A 24,439-nucleotide genomic window follows, 5' to 3' on the forward strand; every position below is an offset into this window, starting at 1 on the left:
ACTGAGCATACTCTACATGCTTAAGAAGATAGGATGAACGTGTTGGTAAGTATCCTGGACATCCGTCGTGTGAACCAGAAGCGGAGAAGCAGTCGTTGGAGAAGAAGTTGCTGGTAGCAGCCGTAGCAGAGGAAAGTCCGTGGAGTGTAGAGTGCATCTCGAGGAGGCAAGTGAAATCACGACGTCTTGTCCGGAGGGTACGTGCTTGGGCGACGAGGGGCGGCAACTGGCCGATGGGATGCATCTACCGGTGGGTTCAGTGGGTTGCGGGGAGAATTACGCCACCGTTGGATCCCACGAAGGCGCCGGTCCGTGCGGCCCCTCACTGGCGCCTCTTCAGGGGGTAAACACCAGGTACCAGCAGGCCGACGACGCCGACGCCGGGGGAGGTGGTGGCGAAATGAGCGAGGGTGCCGCCGTCGGCGAGCTTTGGTGGACCGAAAGACTCGTCGGCGAGGCACAAGCTGAACATCCTGGTGAATTGGTTCGAACAGGTTCGTATTCCTTCTAATATGGCTACCAAAAAATCGCATCGTTGATTGGTCGAAACGTTTGACGTCATTCTCAATTCGAACGAGCGGGAAAGTAACGTATAGAATGGAAATTTCGTCGCGGCACGAATTGTGAATCGTGAATTGAATTGAATTGAATTAAAAGAGAACTATAATATTTCTAAAAATTTCCAAGTATTGTTTTTCGTAGATTTTTAGAGAAAAAAAGTGATAAACATTTGTTATATGTTTCGCGATAGAAGAATATAATTACGATATAAGTTTTGAACAAGTATACGGTTAAAAAAATAAGGTTAGGTATCGATACATTTCTAATCATTACATTACACCTCTATTTCTATTCTCTACAAAAAACGTTGAACGTTTTTATATTTTTACAGGATCACCATATTTTCTCTGCAGTCAATTGCCAACACATTGGAGATCCAACAAGACGCTTCCAGTGGCGTTCAAAGTTGTCGCTCTGGGCGAAGTCGTGGATGGAACATTGGTGACAGTACGAGCGGGTAATGATGAAAACTGTTGCGCCGAGCTAAGGAATTCCACTACGTTGATGAAGAATCAAGTAGCCAAATTCAACGATTTAAGGTTCGTCGGAAGAAGTGGTAGGGGTAAGTGTTTAAAATAATTATTCGTTTATTATCGTTTTACCAATTAATTATTTATTACTGGGTATCAAGGGTATCGTACTATTTCCTTCTTCTTTACCTCGTTCTAAAAATAAAAGTTACGAAATAGGCAAAACATATATATTTGATTAATTTTGCTTTACGTTATACACAATTACGCAACCGCGGTACAAAAAATAAAATTAAACAAGAAAGATTTTACAACAACAAAGTATTGTATCTATTTTTAAAAGATATTGAAATTCAGATTTCAATCCGAAGATACAATTTGATGATCAAAGCTCGAGACAACCTATTAAACGAGCCAATAGAGATGGTTAGTTTTGAGGTTTCGAGTGTCATCGTCAGTGGCATGTCGCTTTGTAAGTCGTTGAAAAAGCAGCCAGTAAATTATCTGTGCAAGAGAGGCGCACGTACCGTGATTTCGAACCCCCTAAAAGCACGGTTATTGTAATCATCATCGTCATCAACTGGCCTCAACCCCGCTTGACTCGTCTCTCGCTTTTAAACCCTCCGCATCCACGAGTTCCCTCGCATCCCGCCGCCCCCAGAGTCATTACTCGATGTCCGCCGGTAGCCCCGACCTAGCATCCGAAACAACTGGCCGTTAATCAGAAATCATCGTTCGTCGGCCGGAGAGAGGAAGGGGCTAAGTCTCGAAAATCAAGCGAATCCGCCCATGTTCGTTTCGATGTTCGCGTCGTTTCTCGGAGAAAAAAAAAAAAAAGAAAAAGAAAAAGAGAAAAAGAAAAAAAAAAAGAAAAAGAGAAAAGAATATAAAAATCCAATCAGAGGTGAGGAAAAGTGAGGCGAGGAGGGTCGTGTTTAATTAGCGAGCGTAAATATCTTCTTTTACGTTATTCGCGCGTTAGTTAATTCACACTTGGCAAAACCGCAAATCGTTAAACTGCTTTAAAAGGTATAGATTAAGCTTGAATACAGAAATTAAATCGCGCCAGCCGCGAACAAAGTTACACGTATCAACCGGGGAACCGGGGCTTTTAATAAATGATTTCGAAACGAATCGATCGACCGACAGCTTTTTAAATAATTCGTTTTTGCGCCGATCAAGTCGTAGATTTTGAGCGTTGTAGTACGTCGATCAGCTACGATTATCTACGGGGCGGCAGGTGAGCCCATCCGCTCCTACAAATGCATTTTGCACCCCACGCATCGTACGATGCATTTATGAATTAACGAGCCGGACTGCTCGCGTTGGAACTGCACGTCCGTCGATAGCATCATCTATGTTTCATTCCATTTCATCATGAAGTGCAGGGTCAGCGAGGCTCCATCCACCTCCTGACACCGGATACGCTATCCCCGAAATCAATTAGCGAAAGGGACACGTCCCTCGCCCAAATCCTTCGATCCCTTTGTCCAGTTTTTGGTATTTTTTTTTGTTGTTTTTTTCCGTTTTTTTTTTTTGTTTTATTTTTTCCTTTTTCCTTTTTTTTTTTTTTTTTTTTTTTTTTCGTTTCACTATCTCTCCTCGATAATCCGTAATACTCAATTTCGACGATTGACCAAACCACCCTCGTACCAGCCGCGACCGGCCAGTCGACCTATCCTCCTATCATCGAGATTTTGTTTCCGCGACTTATTAATTTGATTGAATCCTACCGCACCGCTTCGATCCCCCTCCGATATTGCCGATTCGTCCAAGAAATTCGGTGGAAAATTCGAAACTTGGAATCCTCCCTTCCCCCTCCATTTCCTCCCCTCTCGTTCCGAGTATCGATAAAGACGAAAGTCGTTCGCAGAATCGTTCTCGTCTCGTTCGTGAAACAAGAAGAAAAAGAAGAAAAAAAGGAAGAAACGATAACAAAACGCGAAACAAAAGAAGGAACTCGGAAGGAAGGAAGGAAGGGAGATAAGATTGGCTCGCGCAAGAAGGGTTGAAGGATGAGCGGAAGAGGGGAAGAAAAGATGTTTACAATTATCACCTTCCGTGAAGATGGATGAGGTAGAGAAGTAGAGGTAGAAGGAAAAGGGGAGAGATGGGCCGGTGGTGGCGGATCAAAGGGAGAGGAGAAGGAGGAGGAGGAGGGGCTTTGGGCGAGGGGGGAGAGGACGGGCGTTCCATGATCGTCGGGGCCGAGGCAGGCCCGTGCCTATAATTAGTAATATACCGCAGTCTATATCGACACGGGTGAAATTACCACCGATAGTAATTATTTGACAATTGCAGAGACATCCTGTTGCGAGACTCGGGACCTTCGTCCCACCCGCGTACCCTTCGTTTTCCATCCCAACTTGCCGCCCTGCCTCTCCTACTTGGGGGAGAGGAGCAGCCGGCCACCTCGCCCCCTCCTCACTCACTCTCTCTCTCTCTCTCTCTCTCTTCCTCGCTCCCTGGTGCCACGAGTATTAACGGACGGTTTCGAGTGGTTTCGGATGGTTGTGTGGGCGGTTTGGGATGGCGTTCATCTCATCCTCGGCACCGTTCGAAACGCACCGACACAAGCGAAACAAGCGGCGGAGTCGCGGCGGATAACCGGCGATGTGGTGCACGGTTATATATAGGTGGCACATACGCGTGGCCCGGTTTTGTCTGTCTGTCCGTCCGTCCGTCCATCCGTTCGTCCGTCCGTCCGTTCGTCGTTTCGCGAATGCACAGCCTGGGTGTCCTGTCTCTGCAGATGACCGTTCCCATCATCGAGTATTAACCGCAGGTCCGGCCATCGGTGGGGGAAATCGGCTGTGCGGCATTATTAGCCCCAAATGCGATGGACTCGGAGGAGGGAAAGGGGTGGCCGGGTGTCGTGCGCGAATTCCCTTCCCTATCATCGCTTCCGATACGACGCTGGCCGAGCCGCGCACAACAGCTTCCCATTCTCTCCGTTTTTCGCGTCTCGTGGAGGAATAGAATTCTTCAGAAGGGAGAGGAGAAGAACGCGTGGAGGGACGAGACGCGTTCAAAAGAATCATCCATGGTCGATGGACGGTTGATTATTATCGAGGGGGGTCGTGAAAGCGAAAAGACAAGCGCGATTGTCGGGGCGAGGGACGATCGACGCGGCTAATCGATTTTAAAACGGAAGTCGGGGGGCTGGGGGGGGGGGACCGATGCGATGCGCGTGATTTTTGGTGTTCCGAAACGAGCCACTTTGCGCTAGACCGAAATGATGACGATAACAAGGATGTAATGACGGGCGCGAGAGCGACAGCATCGTGGCTGAGAGGGGGGTGGGATGGGGTGGAGGGCGAGCGGTCGCTCGCGTGGGGAGGGAGAGGGCACGCTATAACTAGGATATAACGCCGTGCCTCTGCCGTGCAGTCAGTTGCAGCTCCCGGGGGTGGCGGGGTTGGGGGTGTTTGATGCCGGTTATCATGTTGACAGACACAGCGAGGTGGACCAGGGTGCACCAAGGGGAGACAATTACAAATCGTTGACGTTTACGCCAACACAAACGACTATATGTCCGCGACACGTTAGATATCCTCTCTTTAACGCGAACCGACCGATCTTCTTCGTATTTTCCATCACGATCGATCATCCTCGAGTTGTCTCGCGCTCCAAGAGATCTCTCTCTCTCTCTCTCTCTCTCTCTCCTCCAATCCGGGAAACGAAAAAAACGAGAAAGAATCTTGGCCACTTTCTTCCTTCCTTCCTTCCTTCCTTCCTTCCTACCTATCTACCTACCTACCTACCTACCTACCTACCTACCTGAAAAGCATTCATCTATTTTTAAGTGGTGCCGAATCGTGCCGACACAAAGTGACCGGAGAAGAAGGCTCGATGGTTATAATCCGGTTGACTTTTTACCAGTCGGAAAGAGACAAGGGGGTTTGTTCCGTTGGAAGACAGCAGACAGGCGGCGGCGAATTACCGAATGCATATTAGCGAGCGTTTAAGAGAGCGTAGTCAATCTCTGCGACGGACGTTTATGGAGAGGGAATTAATATACCGAACCTTCAACTTCGAGACCTTGGTCGGTGATATATGCACACCGGTGCTCCACCCCCCGAACCGTCCTCCTCTTCTCTTTCCCTCCCTTCCCCTTGGCCTCCCCCGCCCTCTCCAAGACAGTCGCGGTCCGCTCGAAACAACCGAACGGAGGTAAATGTAATTGCGGGAGGACGAAATCGTAAACTATTTAGATCGCGATTCGCCCGTGACTCGGTCGGTCGACCGCAGCCTATCGGTCTGTCGCAAAATTGATTCGTTCCTCCCGAAACATCGGGTGATGATCGGTGATAAATCGATCTTCCAACGACTTGGGAAATTGGTATGCGCGGAAATATGCCTTCCCTTCTCCCCCTCGATATTCGAGATTTTTCGATTTAACCGATTTAACCGAGGCCCGTTTTCCAGGGAAGAGCTTCAGCATCACCATCACGGTGTCGACGACGCCTCCCCAAGTGGCCACGTACACGAGGGCCATCAAGGTGACCGTGGACGGGCCAAGAGAACCCCGATCCAAAACGAGTGAGTATAGATCAAACACTTTCCATCCTCTGGTAGACCATGGATCGCGAGATCCATCCGCGGCCACCGGCTGCTACTATCCCTATGCTTCGATTCCCTGAAAATGTACCGATAATTCAACGAAAGTCCCTATACGCGGTAATGGGAAGTCATTACAGAGCAGATGGTGCGCGATGATGCAGTGGTCGATGTGCGTACCGCGCGTATGCGTGTTTCGGGTTAGCTATTCACCAACCCGCGCTACATAGACAATGCTTTTACCAGCACACTGCCGCGTGAAAAGTAATCCACTTACCGTAATATACTATGAAAACCTCCAAAAATATCCGTTAATTATCGATGCTTGACCATGCTTAATAACCGGTGTGTCGTATCATGCGTATTTGCCACACCGACCGTTCCATCTACAAATAATCGAAATCGTCGTCCACGTTCGCGGGACGCTCTGATCTTTTCTTTCCTTTTTTTTTTTTTTAAATAGAAATTTTTAGAATAGGAAAATCTTTCCTCTCGAAAGATTCTTTTCTCAAAATTTATCGATGCTTTTCGAGCCTTTGGGATTAATTTATTCGCTCCTCTCTCTCTCTCTCTCTCTCTCTCTCTCGTTTTTCGACTCTCGTGGAGGATAGGAGGAGGGGATCCGTGGGGAAAGGAACCCGCGGAAAGCTTTTAAAAAATTACCGCATATTGAATGTTTTGGAAACCGCGAGGATAACAGGATACCAGAGAAAATACCAGAGCAATAATGAAATATTTAATTTCCAGTTGAACGTGGAAAAGTGATCGGTTGTATTCAAACTTGAGCAGTTTTTGATCATCAATTCCGCATAATGGATCCACGAAACGTAAATTTATCTCCATAAATATTTGTCGAGGACGCGGATCGTCCATCCGGCTAGCAAAGGGAGAGAATTCGAAAAACGCGGAACAATTGTTTCGGCTTAAGCGAGTACCACCAATTTTGAGCTCCGTTCGTAGAGAGAGAGAGAGAGAGAGAGAGAGAGAAAAAATGCCCGTTATTTCGATATCAGATTAATAGCCGCTGCGGAGTCGACCACGAATACGGCAGCTTTTTGCGGACGTTTCGCATTTGTTGTATAAAGTATTGATAGACGTAGGACGATGCGTGCCCACCGGTCTCGCAGATTTTTTTTTTTCCCCTCTCCCCCCCTCCCTCTCCCCTCCCCCCCCGCTTTTGTTTTTTCGAAATGGACCAACGTGATTGATTTTTCTAACATTTTTATCGTTCGCTCAGGTTCCGCGGGGCAGCACAACGATCGATACGAACGAAAGTTACGCGGCAAATCTATCGTATAATCCGCCCCCCCTCCCCCCCCCTTTTTTTTTACCGATGATCGCAAAATCGGGGATATTTTAACGAATCGGGAAACTTTTAACCTCGCGAAGGATACAATTTACACGAATAGAATTTCAAACTATTTACCCGTTAATAATACAGGGGAAAAACTTGACAGTCCCGTGCACGAGATGGACGTGGTGTTTTGTGTTTCTCGTATGAAAAAAATCAAAGCAAGCGAATCGATGTTTTTTTTTTCCTTTTTTTTTTTTTCCCCTCCCATTCGCCATCGTAACCAATGGAAATCAACGGAATATCAAAATATCGCTAATGCCGTGAAATAAAAAAAAAAAAAAAAAAAAGAAAAACGCGAATCGACGAGTTCGTTGTCGCAGCTTAGACGGAGCGAATCCATTCGATCGTCGCGTTGCGCACGAATTTTTCGAACGATAATTCTCGACGACAAGTTTCGCACGAATCTGTTCGTTCTCTTCTCTGGAGCACGAGGATTCCGTGTCGGGAGAAGAATAATCGGGCGGCGGGGCACGCATCACGACATATTGCATACACGAGTTTCGGACAGCGATGGCGTGCCTCCTCGGCCACGCACCAGGGACAATCTATGTAAACGACCAAGCGTGTACGGGAGCCGTCGGGCGAAACAACCGGCGCTTTCATTGTCCTCGCGGCAAACGATGCGAAGCACGGCCGCTCACCAGACACCTGCCGGCTATCATTATTGCGTGGATAATCGCGAGCTTTTTGTTATCGGGAATCACCACCCCTCGCCCCATTTTTCAACCCGCCCCGGCTGTTCCCGCCCCGGTAATCGCGCAATTTTTGCAATTCACCGGCCCGTCGTCGCGTGTAAACACCGAAAACTCGGCCACCGAACGACGCGTGACCGTCGATTACGGACGGACTAACTTTTCAGCGCCAAGTAACTTTTCCAACGGTCGCTTTGAGCGTAGTCCAGAATCTTATTAAAAATCGACGGATCGAACCCAAGGAAATTATTTAATACGCGTAGCTCGTATTCGAATGCATTCGAATGTTAATATTGATAATCGATTTTTCTTGATCGAGAAATGTTGCGTCCAACGTGATAATTACAAGTGCGAAGACAGCTGTCGTTCTCATCGAGACCGATACTTTGAGCGTAGACCAGAATCATGTTACTTTTCTTGCTAAAAATCGTAGCTCGTATTCGAGTTCATCGTATCGTGTTAACATTGGTTAATATCAACGGCTGGTTGATACTTTAAAGATAGTCCGGAATCTTCTTACCTTTCTTGCTAAAAAGGCAAGGAAATCTTGCGTCCAACGTAATAATTAATAAAGTAACAGCTATCATTTTCAGTTGATCGGTCTCATCTTGCCAAAAATCAACGGATCGAAGAAAATTATTTAATACGCGTATTCCATTCGACGTATAATAATTAATAAAGTGCGAAGACAGTTATCGTTTTCAGTTGACGATCGGTCTCATCTTGCCAGAAATCATCAACGGATCGAAGAAAATTATTTAATACGCGTATTCCATTCGACGTATAATAATTAATAAAGTGCGAAGACAGTTATCGTTTTCAGTCGATGATCGGCGAACGTCGGTCTCGATGATACGAGTTGGTTTCGATTGGAATTAGACGGGACGCGCGTGGTAAAAGGAACGCAGACGATGACGCGGGAAGGCCTAGTTTCCTCTCCGGTTGGTGGAAAACCGAGCTCGATCGGAACGGAAAACGAATGGAAAGGAGGGAGGGTCGGTCGACGCGAATCGGTTGGAACGAACGGAGAAAAGGGAGTTGCGGAACAAAGTGGGTACCGGGTATCCATCACTGCGGCCGAAAATCATCGAAACGGCCCCGGCAAAACAATATCGATAGATCGGCCGCTGTCAGTCAAACGTTGAAATTGAATTTGCTTGCCCGCGTAATTGTTCCGCGTTTGGTATTTCGATTAGAGACAAGAATGCACCACGCGCCCTTCTGTCTCTCTCTCTAAATTATTTTCCGTATCCTCCGTAGGAAAAGCTTGGAATCCTCGTATCTCTCGTTTCGAAAAACATTTTTGATCCTCGCCGAAAAAAAAAAAAAAAAAAATCCAAACCCGTTTTAATAATCGTTCGATTCGATCGAGATCGATCCGATCCTCGGTTCGATAGGAACGACGTTACGACGCCAATCATTCGTGGCTGATTTCGACGATATTAATCGGAAAGTAATCCTTCAAGTTTCGAATGGGACGAAAAGCTCGTAAACTTTTGCGAAAGGGAAGGGAAAAGAGACGGCGAATTTAACCGTTGTTTCTAAAAAGAAAAAAGTTTTTTTTTTTTCTACACCGATGTTTCTGGCGAACGAGAAAGAGAGAAGATGGCACGGAGAGAAGAGATCGGAGCAAAATTGTCGAAATGCTGTGGCGTGGTGGCGCGGCGTCAAGGAGGACGTAAGACGAGCGGAGGGAGGGGCCCGTTATTAGAGAGGAGGAAAAAGCCGCGCTATTTCCGTCCTCCGGGGCTGCCACACTTTGATTAGATAAGCCCACCACTCGTGCTGCGGAGATTGGAATTATTGTTCTCTCTCCCTCCCTCCCTCCCTCCCTCTCTCTCTCTCTCTCTCTCTCTCTCATTCTCTCCGTCCTCTCTTCCTTCGCCACGTTCAACGAGCGGGCGAAGGGGCGATCGGGTGTTGAAGGTGTTATATCACGATCGTTCTTGTTCAGTGTAATTAACCGCCTTTCCGCTTCTAGATTCGGATAGCAGGTACGTTCTCGGATATCCCGAACGAGGCGATAGCCAGACCTCGATTTTAATTTTCACGAACAACGAGCCACGTCGGTTGCCTTCCTCGATTCGTCGAGGACGATCGCTTCGATTCAGATGCGTCGAAATTTTACGCGCGTAAGTTGAGAGAGAGAGAGATACGATCCCTTTCCGGATTATCTTTAGCTCGCTGCCCATTCCCATTCTTGTAGTAGTTCGCTCCCGTTGAATGGAAAGTCGAACGGAGGAGAGCTTGGTTCCGAAAAGAGTGTCGGCCGATACGTTTGGAGGAAGGGGTATTACGAGCGTCCGGTACGTGAGAAGTCGTGGGATCCGGTCGTGGAGGCGAACGTGGATCCCTCGTTTCTCGTTCGCCGTGGTAGTCGGTAGCGAGGAATAATCTTGTAGGCATCGGTTGCCGCACCGGAGCTGACCATCTGGGCTCACCGACAATTTCGTGCAGTTTGCGGTCGAACTTTATTTGTCGTTCGCCCTCGTGGCCCTCTCCCTCTTCCTTCCCTCTCTCCCGCCCTTAGGAATAACAATTTGCGCCTCGCGGCTCCCATTCTTACCTTCCTCTCCGAGGGATGCAGCACTGCTCCACTTCTTTCGATCCATTTCGGCCTCCTCTCCTCCAAGGAAGAGGGAAGAATCGTCATCTCTCTCTCTCTCTCTCTTTCGGGAAAAATTAGGATTTCGCTTTCAGGTCGTAATTCGATTAATTCGTGGCACGGATAAAAACGGCGGCAGAGGTTGCGCAGCGTGGTGATTTTGCCACCGAATGTCGTGTACAGCGATTACGTAAGCAATCGAGCCTATGCACGTGGCGCATAATGTGCATCCCCGTATAACGATGCACACGCATTGCGCGCATATTGCGATCCTCCCCAATAGAGGAGGATCGCCGTGTCCAGCGCGCAGAGATACTCGTGCCTCTCCCACTGCTCTCCCCCCCCCCTCCCCCTGCTCGCAGGAGGGAGAGATGGAACGCGCGAGGAATGCTATTGAAGTCGATCGCATAGCCGCTTCGAGTTTCTTAATTATCCCTCTCCGCATCTCTCTGCCTAATTGCGCAAACATCCTTTAATTCGCTCCTCGAATCGAGCCGAGGTTCCGAACAAGGCTTGGGATTTTTCCCCATCTGAGTCTAAATCCTAAAGCGTTGCGCGATCGTGTAAAAAGAGAAGGAGGTGGGGAAAAAGCGGAGTTGAAAGAGAATCGTTGGTTTGTTTTCCAGGGCAGACTCACATCCCCGGACTGGCGCGAGTTCCCGCGCTACCCCGTGTCCCCGGCTTGACCCGAGGGACTTTCCCCGACGCGCCAAGCCCGTTCACCCCCTACCTCCGGGACTCGGAGCCGTACAGGAGGAATAAGCACCACGTCGGGAACAACGTCACCGCGAATTCGGTTAGCGGTGGCTGCACCAACCCCAACAACACCGATCCGACCGCATCGCCTGCTTCGAGCGGCCACCTCGGGGCCAACAGCGGCTCCTCGGCTCATCAAGATTGCTACAAGCACAGCCCCCAGCACGGCGGTGAGTCCTCTTCTTTCCCTTTCTTTCGATCGATTTTCCAATCGCATCGATTTTCTCCACAAGAAAATGGTGTCCTTTTTTTGTCTCGATATCGTCGAGGGGACCGATTTCGCTCGCGACCGTCCGTATCCTCGAAGGTACGCGCAAATCCCACCCACCCCCTTCTCCTCTATCCTCTATCGAGGGGAGGGGAGGCGAGGATCGGGCGAGGGATCCGGAGAGAGAGGGATCCGCCGTTTCGCGAGGTAATAGTTTCATACCTCGTTCCGGCTCTGCACCCTCTAATTCAACGTAATAACGACATTCAACCTGCCGTTTCCATCTCTTCTCCCGCTGATCTCCAACACGATCCACCGTTGTTGTCTCTCTAGCACGAGGCAAAAGTGTCCTCTCGCTCGCTCACGAGCTCTCCCGTTCCTCCGCCCGAGACGTTTGCAGGGAACGAGATCGGTGTTTTATCGCGTAGAACGGATCCATCCCCTTGGATCGATCGTTAAATACGGTTAAAAATTTAGCAAAGCGATATTAAATCGATTTGACGGGCGGGGAATATTTCGAGGCCGTTGCTGGTACGATATTTCGAGCACGGAGTCGAGCGATGGATCGAGGAAAAAAGGCGGGAAACTCCGGGAGCCACTTTATTTCTGCATGGCATCGTCTCGCATCAGCGGTCTCGACCTGATCAAAGTTAAGTAGACGCGCCCCTTCAGGCTGGCAAGACCTCTTTGAAGCTACGTTGCGGTTTCTCTTTGCCCTAATCTCTCTTCTCTCTCTCTCTCTCTCTCGTCCTTCTCCTCGACCTTCTCCGCTGCTGCTACTGCTTCTCTCCGGTCCCGATCGGCCCAACTTTGTTGCACCCGTGTCACCTTCCCGACCATTCTAATTACTTCGTCCAAACTCTCTCTCTCCCTCCTTTCTTCTTTGATCAACGCGAGATATCCAGTATTTTCCGTCTTTTCGTTCGTTCGATCGAGAACGAAAACGACATGGAAAATCAGAAATTTTCATGGTCTTCGTATGAATGGAAAGGCGATCGAGGCGAGGCGATGCTTCGTTTATCGGTCACCCATTCATCTCCTCCTCTTTTTCTTCCTCTTCCCTCCTCCTCTTTCTCTTCTTCTTTTTCGCGTTCCGTCTCTCTGTTTCTCGCCTAATGAGCGGATCCAAGGGGAGCCGGGCACACGTACGAATGAGCGCAGAGAGTGCGAAATGAGCGTCGGTGGATGCAATTTTCCTCCTCCTTTTCTCCTCGCCTCCCTCGTCTCCCTCTCTCCCTCTCTCTCTCTCTCTCTCTCTCGGTCGTGTTTTCGAGGCAGACCCTTCTGAATTTACAATCGGTACAAGAGAGAGAGAGAGAGACTCGTGCACTCACGTACCACTCACGTGCACGTCTGCGTAATACCAGGGATCGATCGATCGATCGCTTCTCGATCGATCGAGAGCTGGATCCATGTTGTTTTTGCCGGCCGATCCGACTCCTCCTTTTGTCTCGGGCTCGGTTCGCTTGCGATGCCGTTGTATACGTTGTTGAATCGACCGTCTCCCCTCCCTCCTCGCCTCCTCGTAATCTTCTTCTTCTTCTTCTTCTTCTTCTTCGTTTCGCCTCTCTTTCTCCATCGCCACCGTTCTCTCTCCTCCTCTCCCGGTGATTGCTCTCTAAATCTCACCTACATGATCGCTCGAGTATCGCTCGAGCCCCCCGTTTACGTCCCATCGAATCGAAACTTTTCCTTCCATCCTATTCGTTACGAGCAACTATTATCCTAGATCCTACTATCTTCGTCCTCTTCTCCTCCATCGAAATGCGAAAAATTCGAAAGAACGATGTCGTTGCAAGGACAAGCGACATCGGCGAAGAGTTTTTGCGGAGGTGTGGAGAAAGAGAAGGGAAGAGAGAGAGAGAGAGAGAGAGAGAGAGGAGGGGAGGGAAAAAGCGGGAAGCGAGCGTTACTCCTATCTGTTATAATATAACCGTGTCCGTTTCTCTTTTGCCCGAAGCCTCATCTCGAGTCGTGATCGGGGTAATAAGCCGGTGGCAAGCGGGCCCGAGTACCCGAAGGAGGAGTGAGGGGGGGATGGTGCGCGGAGAATTGAAGAAGGAAGGGGAGAGAGGTGCCCTCTCTGGTCCTCTTGAAACGAAACGAGAGAAGGAGAAAATAGAAACGACAGGAGAGATGCCGGGCGACCGACCACGTGGTAGGGGTAAGGATGCTGATTATGGGGTGTCAAACAATCACGCTGATTGTATATTCCTCCTCTCTTCCTTTCTCTCTCTCTCTCTCTCTCTCTCTCTCTGCGTATCTCCGCGTTTACTCGGAGAGCGAGTAACCCGAAAGCGATGGATCTGTCTTGTTTCCTCGCTTTGGTTGCACCTTGGAACATCCCGTGGAGAAGATCGGCTAGTCGCGTAAAAATTTTTCGAGTCGCGGAAAAGAAAGAAATTACTGCAGGGAATTTAGAATTTCCTGTTTTATCTATTTATCGAAAAAAAAAAAAAAAAGAAGAAGAGAAAAGAAAAATGCGGTGTCGTCTCATCTAATCTCGAAAGAAAGGACGAGGAGGAGAACGAAATTTGTTATTTACGAGCGGTGTTATATAATTGGATAGGGAAGAGTCGAAGAGAAGGATTCACAATTTCGCGATTCCCACGTGACCGTTTACGGAGATACACGGAGATACCTTTCCCGTCCCGTCTCCATCCCTTTTTTTCCTCCACCTACTGATGATTCTCGGTGTTTCTTTACTTCCCCGTGGATTTTGTCCGACTGGGAGGGCTTTAATGGAAGGCTTGTACGGAATCATTTTTACTCGTTCCTCGGGGAATTGGGAATTTTAGTTAAACGGTACTCTCCAGGAGAGGAGAAGAAAAAGAGAGAGAGAGAGAGAGAGGGGGAGAGGGGATCTTTGTCGTTTAATGTCAAGCTGCGGCCGGATTCGCGTAGAATTTCATCTGGAAAGTTTACGCCCGTATATTCCTCGTGTATACGTATACACGCGCAACTTCTTTTTAATCCTCGCGGCTGGTATCACGTGTGGTTGATTAAATTTCTCTGCCGGCGTCGCCACCTTCGCAGCGTCTGAGCTCTCTCTCTCTCTCTCTCTCTCCTTCCCTCGGCAAGGAAAGGGAAGGGGAGCGAGTGGAACGGGTTCAAGGGTGTAGCCTTTCTTAAGGGGTGCGAGGGAGGAAGTTTGCAGGCAATTAGGAAAGTGTCACATACACTCCTTTCCTCCCCCGCAACACGCCAACCCCTATCATACTCTATCACCGGGTTATTAACGCGCGAGCATAAACTTGTTGCCAATTCGCAAAGGATCCGTGACACACGGGAGGAGGGAAACGCGTGCGATCGACCCCTCCCCTTCTCCTTAAAACTACTTCTATCTTCCTTCCCCGCGTTTGTTCGAAATAAGAGAGAAGGGGGGTATTTTTCCGGAAGATTTTTCGGGACGAAAAACGAAATCTTCCCCCTGCGTTGTAATCCAAAGTCACGGATTATCCCTTTGGAGCGAGAGGAAACGAGGCTTCGATGACGAACGCGACCGCACAACTTAATTAAACTCGTAAATCCGTCGCCGCCACGTCGTTCCACGACGTCCACGACTGTTGTTTCGTATTGCACCGTTTCCACTTATTTCCCTCCCTCCCCCGTCTCGACCGATCGCGCGTTCCTTCCTTCCTTCCTTTCTTTCGCATTTTCGAGGAAAGAAAAGACGCGACGATCCTTCGAGGCGAAGAATTTGAGAAATCCGTCGGTGCTCGCTGGCCGAAGTTTATCGGGTCGGGTGTCGCGTTTATCGCGTATCCTGGTGGCACGACATCCTTCCAATGTGTCCCGTCCAATCAGGCGCGCACTTGGCGGACGACTCAAGGAAACCCGTGCGGTGACCAAGACCGCGATAATAACCGAGGCGAATCGAGCAGCTCGTTTCGTTTCCACGTATTTCGAATCTGGCCAAGGATCTATCTGGAGGTATGCTTTCCGGAAGATGGCCGGAATCTGCCACGATAACGCGCTCGCGCGAGGATGAAGAACGTTCGATGTTTCGACGCTCTCTCGACTCGATCCTCCTCGATCATTCGATGATTCGAATAATGTGTGCGCGCGTGTGTGGAGAGAGAGAGGGAGGGAGGAAGGGTCGAAGAGAATCCAGGATGAGACGAACGAGTTTTGGCACACGAGAGGACGACCACTCTTGGGAGGAGGGTGGATTGAATTCGTGCATCCCTTCGTTCGAACGCATCCACGCTTTTCCCACGACGATCCCTGCTGATCGTGCACCCTTCCCCCCCTCCCCCCCTCCCAGTGTCGAGCCGAAAAAAATACTCGCTCGTTTCGAGACAAGTTTAAATTTTCTTCCATCCTCGATGCACGAAGAATTTCTCTTTTGTTTGCTCTTTCGTTTTTTCGAGTGAACTGGAAGTTGGAACGGAGCAAAAGTCGATCTCGAGGAATAAAATGGAATGGGTCGGGTGGACGGCCGAAAATCGAGGCGTTCGGCAATCAGGATACTCGTTGGAATCGATTTGCGAGATGATCGAGGGACAATCTCGAGAGCAAATCGATCGAGGTCGGATCCGCCGGCTCGAAACGTCGAAAGAATCGAGAGGCGGACGAGCGAAGCGAGAAAGCGGTTCACGATCCGGAGGATCCCGGTTCCCGAGATCGTCATCCTACCGAAACATCGGGGCAAAAACTCTCGAAAATCTCGGCGGGTAAAAAGAAAGGCCGGTTTTTTGTAATAATAAGCCGAGCCGAGCGAAGAAACGGAAAACTGCTCTCTCGGCCAACTTGTCGCCGCGTTTTACCATTAACGGTCGTTTATTTGGACCGATTTCTTTCCGCTCCTCCTAAGGTAAAAAAAAAGAGAAGGAAAGAAAAGAGGAGAGGAGAAAAAAACTATCGAGATTTCTTTCTAGGATTATCTCATTGTGTCGAGTGTTTCGATTCTCAGCAGGGAAATTGTCCAAGCATTGCATCCTGAGAGAAGCAAATTGCAAACTATCCTACTTTGCCCCTCCATCTTGTCTCCTTCTCTTTTCTTCGTATCGAGCTCTTTCGTTTCGATCTTTCGCGATAGATAGAAGTTTGAGCAAATTTTTTCTTTGGCCTCAACTTTTTTCTCCCCTTCGATGTATTTCGAGATTGGCCAATACGAAATATATAGGAAGAAAAATTTTGGCGAAAAGTCGACAGTATATCCCTCGCTTCGTTCTGGATTCGTCTCCATTTACTACTGGACAAATGACGTTGCCTTCTGAGAAAGAATTCAAAGATTTCCAAACACGCGACGGATTATCATCGTATTATTTCCATTCGATTCTTTCCCATCGTAAGTTTCGTTTCTAGAACAAATTTCTAGAGAAATCGTTCGAAACAAATTCGCGAAGGAATGTGAGAAAAGTAACTGTCTCGTAAGAGATTGCAACTAGATAACGCCTCTTTGATTGAAAAGCAACCATTTCTAAACCTCCGTTCAAAGACCACGTTTCCAACATGTCGTTTTCTCTCATTCTTGTCACGATTTTCAGAAGAAAAAAATTCCAAAACTCGTAAATCTCGGCCACTCTCCTGCCGACGCACGAAATGCAAAAAAATCGTAACATCGAGTACGCGAGATCGGGAGATAAGAAGAAAAATAGGGATCGAACGGAAAGAGGGAGAAGAACCACTGGAATGAATGGTGGAACGGAAGTGCAGGCAAGGTAAACGAATTAGGATCGAAAGGAAGCCCGTACCGGCTCTTCCCCCCTCCTTTTTTTTCGTACACAAAATTCCTGTACACGTACATCGCCCCGATACATTGGCCGAATCGTGTTCAGAGAGAGAGAGAGAGAGAAGAAGAGCATCGAAGGAGAAAAAATAGGGAATAAATCTTGGGAGAAGAAGAGGAGACGAGGAGGAGGAGATGGAGAGGCAGTTACGTGATCCACGCTCGAGAGGGCACGGGATCTTCGTCCTGATCTCTTTCTCTCTCTCTCTCTCTTTCGAGTTCCTCTCGTTTTACCTGCACACGATTTTGGTCCTCTGGTCTATCTTCTCCTCGTTTTCCCTCTCCTTCGTTAGACGTCGAACGATACGGGGTCAAATTGAGTTACACGCCGGCGGGCGTGAACTGTGCAACCGTTGCAGAGGATTCATCATTATGAAGACTTTTGCTGCCGCAAAGGCAAACCGCTCCTTCGAACGAATGTCGCAAAAGTATCGATTCTATACGATTTGATTCGTTCGAAGCGTCGACGGATATAAATAAATTGGAAAAACGAAACGATTTTCGTCGGAGCAACGAGAACATCCTTTCTTCTGTCCTGACTTGCTCTTTTATCAATCGGGAACTTAATTGATCGGCAATCAAGCAGCCCGATCGAACCGTGATCGATCGATTAACGATCCTAGCTTTCCGTCTCGCGATCTCGCCTTCTCCTCCACCTCCTTTTTACCCTACCTTTGTGCAACCTTCGTAAAACGTGTCGGCCGTATTTGTTTATTTTCTCCTGGTGGAGGATGCGTTCCGGTGAGAGAATCGAAAAAACACTGGTCCCCCGATATCCCTTCAATTGGGGGACAAATTGAATGGAGGAGGAGCGGTTGAAAGAACGTCTCTCCTCCTCACGCGATCCACTCCTCTTCTTTGTCCAACTCTGTCGCCCCGAACGAGAATAAGATCGACGAATTCCTTCGAATTTTCATTCGACCACGCGTCCAATGCAAGCGTAAAAGTAGCAAGCGAGTGGCAATTATACGGGGAAAAAGGAGGAGAGAGAGAGAGGCTAGAAAAACTCTCGCGTGTCTGGCGAGAGAGGAAGGAGGGGGCCGGTGAATTTCCGGGCGCACGGCTCCCATTCATGATGCTCTTCATTCACCCTCGAAATTACGCCTCGCTCGTGGAAGGAGGGGAAGGGCCAGAATGAAAGTTCTCGGTCGAAAGTTGTTTCTGCTGAAAGGCGAAAGGGGGGAGACAAAGAGGAAACGACGGAGATCGCTGTTCGAGGAGGATCTTTTTCTCCCGACACCGGCTACCTCGATGGGGACCCTTCCCCATTGTTCGTTTTCAAATTGCCGTGCGTGCGAGGCGCGCTCTCTTGTGCGGCGCGTTAAACAGATTTCCTCCTTTTGAGGGGAGGGGGAGATGAATGGAGGAAATAACGAAGGAACGAGAGACGCGGCTTGGGATCGCGCCGAAATTAGCGGCGATGGGCATTGAAACCGTCGTCGAAAGAGAGCGGGCGACGCCTACTTCTCTCAGAGATTGACGAATCGTTGAAATTGTCGGATGGAAGGAGGAAAGGATTCGTTTCGTACTTATCGATCGATCCATCCACGTTATCGTAATATTCCATCGTAATATTCCATCCTCCTTTCTTGTTTCCTCGAAAGGAAATAAAATTCCAACTCCTTTCGAGGAAACGAAATCGAAATCACTTGATCGGATTTTCCGCGTGTTGCGACGAGGAGGGGAGGAAAGAAAAGGGAGTGGAAAAACGATTTTCCTGTTGGATTATATCGAGCCGGCAAGGACACCGGCGACTCGGACTGGTAGCCGGTATCCCGAAGTCATCGAGGGAAACACTATCCTCGGGACAGGATACCCGGCGGTATAAGAAGAAATCGGTGATGGTAAGCGATACGCGAGGCAACAAGAGTTTCCTGCCCGTTCGTATGCGTAAGACTTCTCCTCTCCTCTCCCTCCCTCTCTCTTTCTCTCCTCTCCGAGCGTCGTTCGCGTTGCGCCTCTCGATACGTGTCATACACGTACTTGGTTGGCGTGTGTCGACATTCGTGTCGAGCAAGAATATCGAGACGACGCAATATCGACTTACGTTACACGACCAAACGTGTGCATCTATCTTGGTGGGAAACGAAGCCCCACGGCTTCGTCTGTTCGTTCCACGTTCCTCCTCCTAACTTTTCTCTCTCTCTCTCTCTCTCTCTCTCTCTCCATCTTCCTTCTTACATCTACAGAGGCTGTGACAACAAAATTCGACGAAATTCTTCCCCAACGAACGTTCTCCCTTCTCTCTCTCTCTCTCTCTCTCTCTTTCCAACTTTTGCCACTCTCGCGAAATTCTTGACGCGCGTCCGGAGAAGGAGAAGGAGATAGAAAGATGCCCGAAGCAAGGTGAAACGTGTCAAGGACAAGGTATGCCGCGGGTATCCCGCACACTTTGGAAGGACGAGTGTTTCAAAGCCGGGCGTCCAACTTGTTGCCGAAAGAACGGCAAGTATGTCGCGTCGCGGGATAGAAGACGTTTCTCGATCGATCGAAGGAGGAGGAGGGGGGGAGGGGAGGAAGGAAAAAGACGAGGTCGATGTTGGAACGATGTTGGATAGCGGTAGCTGGGGAAGCGAGAGAGAGAGAGAGAGAGAGAGAGAGAAAGCGAGAAACGACGAAATGACGGCGGTCGATGGACGGTTCGTTAAGTAGATGGCTGGTCGGGAGACTAAGCACCAAAACCACCTCACTGTGGTTTCACACCCGCAGAGCAACGGACAGAGATCCGGGGAGGGGAGGAAGAGGGACACGGGGAGGAGGAAGTAGTAAACAACTCCGGGGAGTTGCTTTGGTCAGGACTCGTGCGTCCCTTCGGTCGGGATGAACGGCGGCGATGTTACACCTTGATGATTTCTTCCAACCCTCCTCTCCGCCCCGGATCGCGACCGACCACCGCGGCGTAACGACACCGAGTCGAATCCGAGCCGATAAACGGGCTGGTCGACGATGGGAAAGTCCGATACGCTTTCCTCCACCTTGCAAAAGGCCTTCTCCCTGCGTGTCTGCTGCGGTTGAAACACTATGAAACTCGACGAAACGTTTCGAAGCGGAGAGAGAGTAGCACGATTTCATCTCGTCTCGTCTCGTCTTATTAGCCGGCAAGGTGGCTGACAAAATAAGAAAAATTGGATCCTCGTATCGAAGCGATCGAATTTTCACCCGACTCGATCCGATAGAGAGAGAGAGAGAGAGATCTCCCCAAGTTCTAGCGGTTCATAGAAGCGGCCGTCTCCTCGTCTTCCTTGAACGGATCCTCGAAACGAACCATTATCCAACAGATGGTCGACCCGGTGCCCGACCCGCTCCGCTTTGTTTTCTTACCGTTGTTCCGGTAATTGCGGCAAATGCACGCCCATTTTCGGTAATCATCCCCACGCCCCCATCCCCGCGGCGGTCCCCTTTGAGAATTCCGAAACGACCTCGACCTTCCTTCCTTCCTTCCTTCCTTCCTTCCTTCCTTTTCCTTCCTTCCTTCCTTCCTTCCTTCCTTCCTCGGTCAGTAGGCGTAACGACAGTTTTGCCGGAGGATCCTCTATCCTCCTGGATGACCTCGATCCACTCCTCTTTTATCCAACCTCGTTGAATCCAAGATCCATCAATTTTTCCGCGATTTTTTTTTCTCGGGAAAAGCCGAGAGAAAAATTGAAAAATGGCTAGGCTCGTGTGATTTCGCGTTGCGAGATTCGTTTAATCGTTCGATGGAGGTCGTAAATGCGCGAAACGAGAGACTGGAGAGACGAGTAAAATACGGGAAAGAGGAGTTTTAAAAGAGGCGTGCGATCGACTCGAGGCCCGTTGAATAATTCGAAGGCTCTCGCGTAGCGTAAAGGCTTGTCCATAGGTTTACGAGGGAATTAGCAACCGTTAATTACAAAACCGCCGACCGTTTCTTGCGCGCAAGCAGCCCCTCATAATCCAACGCGGGATTACGAAGCGAGTTTCGTAGTACGAAGCCAATGGCGAAACCCGTGATTTATCGCCTATTAAAATCGACGGTTTTCTAATCAATTCTCTCCAACACCTCCTCCCCGCCTTGACCGTTGAAACCGTTTCCTTCCATCGCTTTCCATTTACCTCTCCGCTTTAAAATACGATTATATACATTTTTCTCGCTTCCCGAATCTCTGTGTAAATTCTTGATTTTATTATTTTTATTTTCCCTCCCACGAATCCTCGTCGTATCGGTTCTTCTCGCTCCGACGAGGAAAGGAGAGAGAGAGATTATTCGAATCGACGAGGATTCTTTCATAATTTAGATTTCCGAACTACGATTTTTAGCAAAATCGATTTCTCGTTGAACGAAGTAAGGAAACCTCAACACGATCCGGTTTTCCAATCGAAGTTACGATTCGAAAACTTGCAAATTTTGTAAATACAGAGGATTCGAAGTTTCTCGGCTCGTTCCGCGAAATAATTTCGTAAGAATCTTTTCTCGAAATTTATTTTTTTAACCACAACGAACAATGGTAACTCCCGGTCGGGAAAAATTTCGAGAAGCCTCGATGAAGGAATATAATCGACGATACTTGGAAAGTTGCTCGTTTCCTCGTGAAGCAGTTTCTTGGAAGTCTTCGATCCGCCCTTGAACGGAGCGTCATCATCGAGCCGACGACTGTCGAATCGCCAATGCTCTCGCGCGCGTCACGTATGCGATCGTGAGACGCATCGGGTTCCTTGACCTTTTCGAACGTTGATGACGTTTTCACAATTTTTTCCCTTTCCTTTTCTCGCCTTGGAACGAAGCGCGCATCGATAGAGCGGAATAGAGCGGGAAAAAGTGGAGTGGATTCTTTGGAACGAATACTCGAAGGCCAACGGGAAGTAGACTATAGGATTACCGATGTCGAATGAAAGCTGAAACGAGCGATTGAGAGGAAGGATGGGAAAAAAGAGAGGAGGAAAAAAAAGAGGAGCGAAATATTATGCGTCGATTCTTTTCGTGAAACTTTACTCGCGGGGGAAACGAGAATACACGTTTCATAATACTCTCGTGTTCGACCGCCGCCGAGGCAAATAAATGGCGAGCGCGTTCATTTTGCCGAATCATCGGTGACTCATTTTCCTCTCCAACTCTGCTTTTACTCTAAGGTGCTATCGCTTCTCGAGCCAATACTTGGATACGTATATACACACGTATATACATATATTCATCGGACGTCCGACGGAAGTCGCGAATAACTCTGCGATAAATATTTCACGAGATGATGATAATAATATATAATTGCTTGCACACACGTATTTTACACGCGTATATACGAAGAGAGAGAGAGAGAGAGAGAGAGAGAGATCTCGATCCGTCGTTTATTCCGATAGATGAATTAAAAGATGATTATAGAACGTATATTTCTCGAGCAATCGCTTCCTCGTCACACCTTGCCCCGTGACTCATTTCAATTAATCCGGCCGAGTTACTCATTCGAGACCTCACCGTTACTTTTCGTACGTGCCCCCTCTCTTCTCCATCTTCTTCGTTCCTCGCGCACACACACACACATACGGATACAATAACAAGGATCCCGACGAATTGTTGCAGATACGGGTACAGCAGGGAGCGCGGAATGGACTTATCCGTCGGCGGCACCGTCTTATCCTGCTCCCCCGGTAAGCAGCGGCGGCTCGTTCTCACCGATTCCTGGAGGAGCGTTCTCGTATCCGGGTGAGGCCCTCTCTCATCACCCGACCACCGAGCCTGTACCATTGCCAACTGGTAAGCGGGGAGGAAAAATTTCCATTCTCGAACGCGAGGGAAACTCGTTCCGATCTTTGTTCGTTATGACCGATCGAAGTGCATGAATCTGAATTCCTGGAGGAGAGTTCTCGTGAAACCCTTTCTCACCATCCGACCTGTACCATTGCCAACTGATAAGGGGGGATGGGAGGGAAGGGGAAATTTCCATTCTGAGACTCGTTCTCCGTTCGGATCTTCGCCGAAAAGATCTTTGTTCGAAAAATGACACGTCGTGAACGCTGCAAAAATGGAATGTTTGGAATGTTGCAGTTCTGCCGTCGGACAGCCAACAGGACACGTACACGCCGAACTGCGTGTCGATGTATCCGACGAGCCACGGAAGCTCGTCGACCTCGTTGCCGTTGGTTCCCGCGAAATCGGGCGAGCCGGACATTTTCGCGGGGGGCGGAGGGGCGGGGAGCGGGGGGAGCCCGGGCTACCACTACGGCTCGTGGACCCACTCGGGGCCGGCAACCCCGGTCCCGGTCGCCTCGCACAACTACAACCCGAATTACCAGGGCTACTACAACAACCCGAGCCAGAACTACATCAGCCCGGCGCCCATGGTCCTCTACCCGCAGTTGTACAGCACGGTGAACCAGAACCAGATCCACCTGCACCTTCACGGGGACCTGAGCGAGGAACAGGTGACCATTGCCGGCAGCAATCTGACCATAAGCAGCAACAGGCTGGAGATCGGCGTGATGGGCGAGGAGAACGAGCAGAGGAACGACGTTTGGAGACCTTATTGAGCCCCGATCAGTCGTCGTCTCTCCGACGGTTCTTCGATTGGATTCACAGCGCGAGAGGCAGATGTAAATGATGCGATACGATCGGTGAAAGAAGAAAGGTTTATCAGAAGGTTCTGTTAACGGGAGATTGGACGGCATCGCGTCGCAGTGGTAGCTCGGTTGAGAGATTCTTTGGTCGATGAGTGAGAATTCTTCTGGGAGAGAAACGAAACTCGTGCGCGAAAAAGTGTGGTGAACTATCGATCGTGATGGATCCAACGCGTGTATCCTCGAAGTGGGAAGATAGTCATGTAACGTTGTAAATACAGATATTTTCCATGAAATAAAATCTTGCTTGAACGGCTTCCTGAATCCTCCCCCTCCTCTTTTCCCTTTTCCCAGTTTTAACGAATTAAAAAGCAAAGGCGAGGCTCGTCGTCTTGTTCGATATATTCCAACTCCCCAACTCGTCTCGTTCGTTAGCGGGGAAAAATTGGACAAAGGGATTGGAAAAGATCTTATCCGACCCGTAGGGAAAAAAACAAGGCCGCAATGGTCGCGTCTCTTTTTCTCCTCCACGGAGAACAGAGGAGAGCAGAGGATAATCCTTTTTACGGGTGCTGCGAGCTCTATTTAATATTTAAATGGAAATGACGAACGAGAATGGATAGTTCTGCGGTCTACGTCCACCGTTTTCGCCATCCTCTCTCTCTCTCTCTCCCTTTCCCCTCTTTGTCCAGTTTTTCCTGTCCCTCCCTCTACGTAACAAAGCGAAAATCTTTGTACCTCGAATTTGTCGGTTTCCATCTCGCGCGAATCGAGATTTTTCGAAATCTAGATCTATCTGACGCGCGACAAGATCGGGAACGATTAACAATCGTTCGAGGCAGTGTTGGAACGACACTATAGTATATTGACCGAGTCTTCCTATAATTGGAATTATAAATATAACGATCGTATTGAAAAAAATTTTCCTCGTATTACAATTATCTCGAGATCTTCTTTTCGTGTTTGAGCGCAAGCAGACCGAGTTGCAGCGA

At 49.0% G+C, this 24,439-nt stretch overlaps 1 protein-coding gene across 2 annotated transcripts; it reads left to right on the forward strand.

The window, feature by feature from the left end:
- Positions 1–17: 17 nt before the first annotated feature.
- Positions 18–23,748, forward strand: LOC100863776 (uncharacterized). Of its 2 annotated transcripts, XM_086908853.1 has the most exons (6): positions 18–494; positions 893–1,123; positions 5,460–5,573; positions 10,869–11,168; positions 22,474–22,647; positions 22,939–23,748. In XM_086908853.1, exons 1-6 carry the CDS (start codon positions 239–241, stop codon positions 23,418–23,420), a joined length of 1,557 nt encoding a protein of 518 aa, XP_086764979.1. In that variant the 5' UTR covers positions 18–238; the 3' UTR covers positions 23,421–23,748. The 2 variants fall into 2 exon arrangements, with proteins under 2 accessions (XP_086764979.1, XP_086764980.1); XM_086908854.1 differs by lacking the exon at positions 10,869–11,168.
- The last annotated feature ends 691 nt before the right edge of the window (positions 23,749–24,439 follow it).

Source organism: Apis florea, unplaced genomic scaffold, assembly GCF_048593485.1.
Source record: "Apis florea isolate Af1SG1 unplaced genomic scaffold, ASM4859348v1 contig_3081_pilon, whole genome shotgun sequence".
Lineage (NCBI taxonomy): Eukaryota > Metazoa > Arthropoda > Insecta > Hymenoptera > Apidae > Apis > Apis florea.